Source organism: Chrysochloris asiatica, unplaced genomic scaffold, assembly GCF_000296735.1.
Source record: "Chrysochloris asiatica unplaced genomic scaffold, ChrAsi1.0 scaffold00010, whole genome shotgun sequence".
NCBI classification, from domain to species: Eukaryota; Metazoa; Chordata; class Mammalia; order Afrosoricida; family Chrysochloridae; genus Chrysochloris; species Chrysochloris asiatica.
The window spans coordinates 24,426,226-24,437,321 of record NW_006408528.1 but is presented as its reverse complement, the minus strand read 5'-3'; the positions used below and the strand labels follow the sequence as shown (position 1 = coordinate 24,437,321).

The window sequence follows — 11,096 nt, the reverse complement described above, 5'->3', positions numbered from 1 at the left end:
ACTGCAGACCACAAGGTGGGCTGCTCAAACCCACCAGCTTCTCCATAGAAACCCTGTACAGGGTCACTATATGTTGGAATTGAATTGACAGCATTTAACAACAACATAGAACTATTACTTTCATTCATGAAATTAACACATACAGTGCAAAAATATTTACTGAAATTTGTCAGATGTAGTTTCTTTGATGTTTGTTATCATTCAATGTTATGTATAAAATTTAATTTGATGTTTAATGTTTGAAAACAAAGTTTGAAATAAGCCAATACTTTATGATCATAAAACATTAATATTTGCATTTTATTTTGATACAAACAAAATATACATTTAACAATTTTTAATTATTTTAAACTACAAGACTATATTTCTTTTGAAATATCAAAACTATATTCTAATTTTATTGCTAACCACTTAAATTACCAGAATTAAATTACATGATTAACTATGGGTTATGACAGATTTTTGCCTTTGCCCAAAAATCATCTCTTGAACTCTTCATAAATATTTTATACTACAAAATATTTAAATGAAAGGTATAAATCTTGTTCATATGCCTATCTTTGCACTATTGATGTGTTAGAATCTGGGAATTTTATTTTAACCGTACAACATATGAAGCTGATTTTTAAAATACTGTGGTTACTGTGTGAAAAATATATAATTTTATAAAAACATTTCAAATATCACTTTTTTTCTTAAATCACCCAGTCTAAGAAAACTAATCAATTCCAGCATATTGTTAAGACAAATATAACATTCTAATGCAGGCAATTTCAATTACTTCCATTTGTATATAATAGTTAAGTTGAAGAATTTAGCATTTAATGAATGCTGTACTTCAATGCTATTATTTTGTGGGCATCTGAAATTGTCTTTGAAAATTTCATTTTGAAAATTACAATGACCACTATCAATGTATCTTTTAGTTGATTCTATATGATTCAGCAGTAAAAAAAAAAAAAATCTTAGTAGCATATGAAGACCTAAAATATAGACTAAAGTCACAATTCAAGACTAAGACTGTTTTCTAACCATCATACCGTAATTGAGCCTTATTTAGCCAACAAAATCATGAAACTTCATGTAACTTATATTTTTTCTACTGTTGTGGCTTTTACAAATATCTAAAATTCTCCTTTACTATTTTCCCTTCTCTTAAGTAATTTGGTTGGTTTTCAGAAATGTTTATTCAATAACGTTAATATAGTGTTTTGAGTTCTTTGGAAAAAAGGGTACTACATAAATTAATTACTTAGACTATCCATTTCTAAACAAACTTCTAAAATTCCCAATAAATTGAATGCAAAAGAATTCAGGCAGTCAGGATTCCATTTAGAAGCATAAAGAGCTGGAATGAAATGTAGAAAAGAGCACACAAGGAATCCAAAAACATGATATATATTTATATATTGAAGATGTAGAAAAATATGAAGCAAAGAACAAACAGACGTATTAAAACCCTTTCCATGGAGTGCTGATTTGTGGGACAAGTGTGCTTAAAAGTACTAATAAGTTATCCGTAGTTTAACTAAAATGTAAAAGTGTTCTAATTTAAAACCAGGAACAAGTGTACAATACAGAGGAGTATGAACTGCATAGTGTTATAATGAATCTTAGGAGCGCTGATATGCAGTGGTTAAGTGCTTGGTTGCTAACCCAAAGGTTGGCAGTTCAAATCCATCAGACATTCCACATAAAAAGATGTGGAAATTTATTTCATTAAAAACCACCCCGTCCTATAGGTCTCTATGAATCAGAATCAGCTTGCTGGCAATGGGATAATTAATCTAGATTTTACTGCTAAACATTTGGCTTGCTTTTTCCTAATCTGGTTTAACTATCAAAAGCAATAAAGATAATTGTAGATATCAACTTGGATGTGTGTATATATATATATATATATATATAATTTATGACTTCAGCTTTTAAATAAATAATGGCATTTTGTATTATTACTCTGGTTTATGATGTTGGTAAAATAACAGGGTGTTTGTTTTGTTTTGTTTTTTGTAATTACTATACAACTAATTTCACACTAAATAAACTTTAGGGGATTTCTCCTTTTCATCAGCATATTTATGTGGTGCTATAGGCTCAGCACTGGACTGGAAACCACAAGTTTGGTGGTTCAAACCCACCAGTCACTCCTTGAAAACCCTATTCAGTGGAACTATGAGTCAGAAATGACTTGACTGCACTTAACAACAGATATATAGAAACCCACTAGATCATCCAACAGAATTCTACCATTTGATTGAATTATACTGTGAGATTCCAAAATAGGCTTAAAATAAAAGCGATTGAAATAAAACTAAAACCAAACATCAGTCAAGTTGTTTCTAAGATACATTCACAAAATATCATATCTGCACTGCTCATAATTAGAGCAAGAATCTAAATTACTACTGTTGTTGTTGTTACAATGTTAATTGAGTGATGAATTAATACAGCATAATAATTTTGGTAGAATTTTGACAGCTAAAATATTCTTAGCACAAAAGATATTTCATCCCTTCTCCCAAGACACATCTAGCAATATATACTGTTCAATTATAGCCATATAAACTAGTTTCTATACCCATAGGCTCTCTAAATATCTTGTGTTTGTAGGTGATTGATGGCTTTCAGGCAGCCAGGAGGATTAACGTCTAAGGTGAAAGTATTGATGGGCATCTAACTAAAACAAGACTTTCTCAATAATTGTTTACAACCATATAATTTAGGGTATCTGCTTTCTAGCATTCTGTAAACCAAACCATAAATTAACACACACTTTGTTAGTGTAACTATTTCATGATCCGAGAAATGAATTTGAAATATTTTTCTTGTATTTTAAATCAATAGGATTGCATAGAGTTCTTGGTACTATGCCAAGATTGATGGAACAAAGAGCAGGGGAGAAACATACAATGTAATCTACTCACAAAATGCTTCTATTCCACATCAAACCAAATGGATCAGAATTCCAAAATGCTGTTTCAAAAAGATACAGTCATTCATCTGAGAGTCAGCTTATGGAAATGTTTCTTCTTATAGTTTACTTTTCCCTTTTTTCAAAGTAAATTTGATTAAACTTAAGTGGTGAGGAAGCATGCATTCATACTTAAACTATTCCTCTTAAGTATTCTAGGCAATTAAAAAGTTAAAATTTTTCAACATGGCTTACAAGAGTAAAAAGCTTTATCTTTATAAGTACACAGAAATCCTTGTCTATGTGTTGAACTTTTATTCTATCTTATTAATCACATATCTAATATATTTCAGTTATTTATCTTAAGCTAATCAATCTAGGTCATGAATAACCAGGATATTAGATAAAGTTCTGAGATAGAAGGCATAAAATAGGTTCCTATATGTCTGTCTGAATAAGTAGAATTAGAAATTAGTCATTTAAAAAATGGCTTGGACATTAATATTTTGGTGAAAATTAAATTTATTTTCACAAGTCAATCCTAACATTTAAGTTCCATCTAATTTTTCCAAACAAAAAACACTCATTGCTGTCAAGTGGATTTCAACTCATGGTGGCCTCATGTGTTACAGAGAAGAGCAGCTCCATAGGGTTTTCTTGGCTGAAATCTTTATGAAAGCAGACCAGCAGGTCACCAGGCCTTTCTTCCTCACTACCACAAAATGAGTTGGAACAAACTTTAGGTTAGTAGTCATGAAGTGCAACCACCCCAGGACCTAAATTGTCATAAGCCATCCATAATTTGATCATTACAGTCTGATATACAAATTCTTGGAAAACTTAAAAAACAAACAAACATGTTCTCACTTATTTACTTTGGGCTTGCTATAAATTCTTGGAATATTTTAACCTCTCTAGTCTTCTCACTGCCACTGAGTTGATTCTGGTCTAGCAAATCAATAGTTACAATTATTCTACTTATGATATTCAATTTGCAATTTGATTTGTCACAATTATCCTTATGCTTTACTTTTTAAAAAGTGATTCATTTTGCTTCATTAAAAAACAGCAATTTTCCTTAAGTTATCATTATAGTAAAACATCTGCAAACCATGGATATCGTATCAAAATGGGCTGCTTAATTTCATATATAAATGACAACTTTTAGATAGGCAAGCAACGTAAACAGCATCAATGTACAAGAGATCCTAAATGTAAACCCAGAGTCAGAGATGTGATATTTAACTCTGTAATAAACTGTCCCCTAATCACATGGGTTTCTCACAGACTTTTCTCTCAAAACATGAAGAATGCCTGAGAAACAAATAACGTCTGTTATTTAGTTTTCAGAAAAGCTTCTTTCCATCCAAGGAAGTGACTAATTTTTCATTTCACACTAAAAAGGGCATGAAAAGGCAAAACAGAAGAAGGTTGTGTGTTACAACAAAGAATGAGGAGTCCTGTTTAAACAGGCAGGAAATATACCATATATATTCAGAGGGAGAGTCAAATTGGAAACATTTGAAAGTGCTATCAAAATATGAACGATGTTTATGTTAATGTGGATTTGTTTTCTTTGCATGTACTAGGATTACTTATTATTAAATTACTAAGAAAATGTGACTTGAGTTGTACTTTATCACCTCAGAACTGCAAGAAGGTAGTGTGCAGAAAAGCTGTCAAAGAGTTCACTTAAACTCTTCCCGTTATCAAAATGTTGCCTTTTTTTTCTTTGCTACCAAACACCAGGCCCTACTTCCCACCACTGCCATCTACCTACCTATCTCTATTTTTTGCATATATTGTTTTTTCTCTATTCTTTAAAAAATATTCAAATAATCTAATATTTAGGAGAGAATAAGAACATTAAATGGAAATAATATATAGTGTATGATAAATCCTTCCAAAAAGAGGAAGTACAAACTGAAATTCTATTGATTGTAAATAAAATGTGTGTTCATACTTGGAATGATCCTTCAGAGAATTTATTTTCCCTCAGAATTTTGCTAGCAGTTTGCTATAATCTAGACTTTTTTTAACAGATGGCTGGCAAACTGGCAGTTTCATATACTCTGGTGAATAAAGCTACATGAAATTTCAACTGTTTTATTTGTGCTTGGTCTTCCTTTCTATGGGAATATGAAATTTCCCCAAAAGCAGAATTTATGGCTGTCTTTCTTCTGTCCCTTAACAAATCCCCTCTGCATGTCTTCCCATAAGGATGCAGTATATACATCACAATGGTTCCCTTATCTTATAAAATGCTTTTCCATATATTACTAAAATATTTGCTGTGCATTACAGTAGTTGTTGTTAAGTGCCTTGGAGTCAGTTCAGACTCTTGGTGATCCTGGATAGGGTTTCCAAGGCATTCAATCTTTGCTGGAGCAGAAAGTCTCATCTTTCTCTCAAGGAGCATCTGGCAGACTCAAACCACAGAACTTGTGGTTTTCAGTCCAGTGTTTATTGTATGGAGCCATTGCGATCCTATGCCTCTAGGAGAGCTCAACATATATTCTAAACACGTAAATAAACACAATCACCATCTTCCCTTTTTTGAATATGTTACTCCTAGCAAGTCATCGTGTGATACTGTAGGATGAGCACTGGACTGCTAACCATAAGATCAGCAGTTCAAACCTAACAATCTCTCTCAAAAAACTATTCAACAACACACAACAATGAAAACAAGAAACAAGTCATAAAGAATCATAAGTAAATCAACATTGCAGAACACTAAGTGTTACCTCTGAGTTGGTCTGAAAGAAACAATCTACTTCTTCAAATTTTAAAACCATGTCACAAAAGTGAATGATTCTGGACTTTTCTGTTGATAATATGAGCTATATGAATTTGTCTTCCCTCCAGGTCTTACCACAAAGTCTCCAGTTCTAGAGTGGAATGACTTATTTGTTTATAAGAACATAGAACAACTGCATGACAAGCTCCATGATGTACAAATTTACAAGGGAAATGAACACCTTATCACAATATTAAATTTGATGCTTGTCTAGCTCAACTCTTCACGTAACATAATAAATTCAAAAACTGAAACATTAAAAAAATTATAAATGTAAAGCTCTTATTTGGAGGATAATTCTTATACTTTGCACTTACTAGTTTAGTCCTTGGAATACTGATTCAAATGAATGACCTGTCCTTTCTATCTCATATTCACTATATATAATCTTATTCTCATTATTGTTCTTGTGCAAAACTCCATGGAAAGCATTTATGAGTTAGTATAAGGGATGTACAAAACAGAATACAGTATATTTGCAGGTAATGAATACTTTTCTTTAAATTAAATAAAAAATTACGTGGCCACAGCTCTAAGGAGCTCATCCAGGTCCCTGTGATGTCTTCTATTTCTCTTCTTCTTCATTTCCTGCATGTGCTTCCACTTTGGGCCGCCCTTGTTTCGCTGTCTCCGCTTCTCCCTGTGCCACATCTGTTCGCAGTACTGGTCGAGGCTAAAGTTTGGGCTGCTAAGGATTTGGATGTAGTCTTTGTATCTCAACCGTGACTCAGCCAACAGATCCTTGACCTGCCCCTCCTCGTTGCCTGCCCTCTGGGTATTTTCCATCTGTTCATTTTCAATGACATTCAAAGTCAGTTTCACTATGGTGTGGATGAAAGTGTGCTCTTGTGCTTTGCAGTAATACATCCCAGAATCCTTCTTCTGCAAACTGCGAATCAGTAGCCCGTATTCGGTTTTGATGATCCTTTCATCGGGTTTCAGCTACAGGATTGGGAAAATGTAGGTAATAAATTAAAAACAGAGCGCTATGAACAAATGAAAACATATATAAAAGATATATTCTACATCTCTGCCATGGAGATATTGTCAGCCATAACCAAACAGAATAAAAACATTCAAGTAAATCAATACCCCCCAAACCATACCCTGAATCATTCATATTTGCGTCTTATTAAATCTACATAAACTTTGGAATAAAGTAAATTTTTCTCTCACCCTACAGATAAAAATGAAAAGCTGTGAAAATAAATAACTGGAAATGGTTAAATGATTTACTTTCCTAAAAATTCATAACTAATTGGTGTACTGAGAATAAAAGTTCACGTCGGATTTTCAGAGCTAAATTGTAACATCATTAGCCATTGTGTGACAGAAAAAGTTTTAGTGCATGGTGCCACTTGTAACTAGATTAGAACAGTGATTTCAAAAGGAATATGCTTTGTTTCTAGATGTTGTTGTTGTTGTTGTTGTTAAATGCTGTCAAGTCGGTTTCGACCCATAGCGACCCTGTACAGGGTTTCCGAGGCTGGAAATCTTGACGGGAGCAGAATGCCTCATCATTTTCCTGCGGATCGGCTGGTAGTTTCCAACTGCTGACCTTAAGGTTCGCAACCCGATTCGTAACAACTACGCTACCAGAGCTCCTTTGTTTCTGGCTATCACTAAATAAATGATCCAAATAGCATGTGGAAGCTGTAACTGGTGACTTGTTAAAAGCCAAATGGGAAGGCATGGGCAAAGTCTTTTGAATGTTAGTGCTGTAACTAAGTAGGACCATAGTTGGAAGTTTGGCAACATTTAAAGCTGAATTTCCCTTTTTTCTATGGATTGAATTTTGATACTGTGTGTATATTTGATACTTGAGACTATGTCATCTGTGGAAATATTTGCCATACCTCAGTATACTGTAACATGGTAATGTGATTTCAAGTGTGAGAAAATACTTTGAAAAAAAAAAGAACCTCCCCCTGAAACGTGATGTTCTTTACCCTTTGAAGCAATATTACTGGAAGACAATTCAAACATTTAAACATGCCTGGCCCGCAATCTGGTGTGAATAGTGAATTTATCTTCAGTAAAACTGGAAGCATGTTTACAGACACAAGAGCCCTGCTTAATGTGGAGTATTGTTGAGTGCTTGAGCAGTAAGTGAATAACAAACAACAAAGAAGTCTGGAAGATTTCCCAGTTTACACATCTGCCCTTGTGCTGCAGACTTTAAGTCGATGGAAATCAGGGAGGCATAAAAAACGGCTAAATTAAATTTATTCACAGTGGGTGGACTCTACCCTGCATCTTTGTGTGAAAAATATGTAGGAAAAATCCCTTCAATTCTGGAAATATGAGAAAAGGAAAAGAAACATCTCTGGCTACCAGCCCAGTTAACTCACAATTATATGACAAGCCACCCTCTGCGTCAGAGAAGGGCAGCTGGTAGGGCATCATGCGAGGCAGAAAAGTAGCCCACAGTCCAGATCCCTGGCTAATGAGGCTGAATGGTCCCCAGTTCTACCTTTGCTCTTCAAGGTATCCATATCATCGAGGTTTTGTTTGTTTAGGTTTTCCACTATCTTTGCTCATTTGATGAACTGGACATGCATTACTGTTCCAATGGATTTCTTTCAAAGTCACCTTTAAATGCTACTGCAATATAATCTAATCTTGAATTAATTTGCATTCTCAAGAAAACATAGGAGTTTCATGCCTCATGCTTGAAATAAATTTGAATGAGCATCTCTCTCGCGCGTATTTATTTATTTATTTTCTTTAAATAATTTCATAGTAAGACTTGTTTTTGTTTAAATCAATCCTAGGTTACAGAATATTGGTTCCGGTGCCAAGATCAGCTACTTATCCTCTCTGCTTCCTATGATGACTCATTTGTCTTCCCCGATTGGTCTCCCATTTATCAAATTGGTGTCATTGCATATGGTATATTTGGGGGGTTAGACTAAAGCTTTCAGAAGGTTGAAATGTGAAGTATTATTAACAGCATTATATGTTTTTTGAGGGGCAATGTTCTGGTGATAATTAAACTGGGTAACTTTCATTTCTGATTTGAGTCTAGATTTCTTTTCCATAACTGATACTCTTATTAATTTCTAAATTGGTGTTTAATGTAGCAATAAGAGATTGTCACAGATCTGACTAAGTACTTGTTATTGTTCTTTATAATCTTCTAATGGGAAGAAATTGTGGCTTTGATACAATATGTTGTTCAATATTTTATCACTGCTTTTGTTCGGTTCCTATCCTGTTTATGTTGTTTTATTGAGAGGTCTGGTTCCTTTCCCTTGCTTCTACTCTAGTTTTGTTCCCACAGGACTCTGAGTTTCATAAACAAGTGGCAATTCATTATTGAGTCATGGTCCTTCAGCTTTACTTTCTTTCATGAAATGCTTGGTTGGTGTTTACTTGTTTACCTACAAATATAAAACTTGCTTTAAAAAACCTCAGGCTTCCCAGATTTACCTAGTGTCCACTTAAGACATCTTATTTATGTTTTATTCTTTTTAAGATTTCAAAAATATGCATTAATCAATTATCTAATAAAATTCATTTAGAACTGATAAAGTGTCCTAGGATTTTGGCAAATTAGAGATAGAAACCTGTGACCTACAAACGAAATGATCAATTAACATTTGCCTACTTTATTCTCATTTTCTCTAATGCTTTAATTCCAGGCTGAAATAGAATGCATTATGCAGACTGTATCTCGACAGTGAAATGTCAGCAGAATCAATTTTGAAATTCAGCTCCTCTACAAAGAGATAATGTAATCTCTGTCCACTGATTTAAACTCATGGAATTTTCTGCACTCTAGAAGTGATAAGTAAAAACTATTCAGCCTTACAAATCAAAACCATGTTTGAAACTGGGGTCAACTAACCATTTGCTTAATGTGATCAAGGATAATATATTTGGCATTATTAAATGTAGATTTTCTGTGAAAGGTAATTCATTTAAAATGAGAAGGCTTACATGGTGAAGCACAAAGGACATTTACATTCCTAGCCACAGGTAAAGGTCAGGAACTTGCTTCTCTGATAATAACAACTTAATGCTAATTCCTTCACAAAAAAATTCATCTGTCAGTTCTCTCATAGCTTAAACATTTGATGTGTCTTGGAAGAAACTAATGCTTCAGGAATATCTCCATTTTCTCATAAACATAAGAACTATCGATAAGGAAAAGTTGTATTGTCTAAGGAAGAAAACTCCCCAGTATGAGGAGGAAAAAAATAAATTGAAAACAACTTTTAAAATTTTGTATGCATTTACAATAGATTTTTTTAAATTGAATATGTCATTAAGAAAAGGAGACAAAATGGAACCATTTGTATAAATGTTCTAAAATTTCTGAGAGTATACGTATGTGACACAGTACATGATCCATTTATTAATATTACACAGTCAATAATATTTTAAGAAAGAGCTACAAAAGGGAGATTTATTCACAAATAGATGAAATAAATAATTTATTGTTTAAAGAAAAAATCAAGTTTACATGTAAGTAAATACTATCGATGGCATGCAATAAGATTCATTTAATATATTTGATAAATGAATTATAAAGCACAAAACAAATATAAAAACAAAACCATAAATATATATTTGATAAATATGTATTTATATATTTAAAAATATTATATATATTTATAAATATGTATATGCATACATATTTATCAAATATTGTATTTAATAAATATATTCTTATGAAATATCAATTAATTCCATGGGTGAAGCCAATGGTATATGCTTTCTGGCAACAGAAAGGTTTGTGGTTAGAATCTGTCCATTGGCACTATGGGAGAAAAGGCCTGGCGATAGGCTTCACTAAACATTGTTGTTGTTATTAAAAGCCATCGACTTGGTTACAATTAATAGCAACCCAGTGTACACTTTCAAGGAAAGGGAAAATCCTATGGAGCAATTCTACTCTGCAACACATGGGTTACCATGAGTCAAAAATTAACGGAACAGCATAAGAAAACAACAGCAATCTATAAATATAGATTTGCTCTCTTATTGAAGAAGATGTGAGTAAGCATAACAAAAGTAGAATTCAAAGTATTTGCCATTATTGAAAAGGAAACTTATGTATGTTGGGGACACACAAAAAAATTAAAAAGTATAAAACTTAAGAAAAATGTATATAGATTCTATATTAAATAGATAAAGATGAGGCTTTCTACTCCTGTAAAGATTTACAGTCTCGAAAACCCTATACAGGGTCGCTAAGAGTCAGCACCAACTCAAAGGCACAACGCATCAATATTCTACAGAAACCCTATACAGGGTCACTAAGAGTCAGAACCAACTCAAAGGCACAACGCATCAATATTCTATAGAAAACCCTATACAGGGTCACTAAGAGTCAGAACCAACTCAAAGGTACAACGCATCAATATTCTATAGAAAACC

General features: G+C 33.0%; 1 protein-coding gene across 1 annotated transcript in view; it reads right to left on the bottom strand.

Moving 5' to 3' along the window:
• Nucleotides 1-6,191: 6,191 nt before the first annotated feature.
• Nucleotides 6,192-11,096, bottom strand: part of SEMA3D (sema domain, immunoglobulin domain (Ig), short basic domain, secreted, (semaphorin) 3D) — a 192,888-nt gene continuing 187,983 nt past the window's right edge. The window contains exon 17 of the mRNA XM_006834337.1: nucleotides 6,192-6,653. Coding sequence (XP_006834400.1) covers nucleotides 6,228-6,653 — 426 coding nt within the window. The 3' untranslated portion in view covers nucleotides 6,192-6,227. The remainder of the gene's footprint in view (nucleotides 6,654-11,096) is intronic.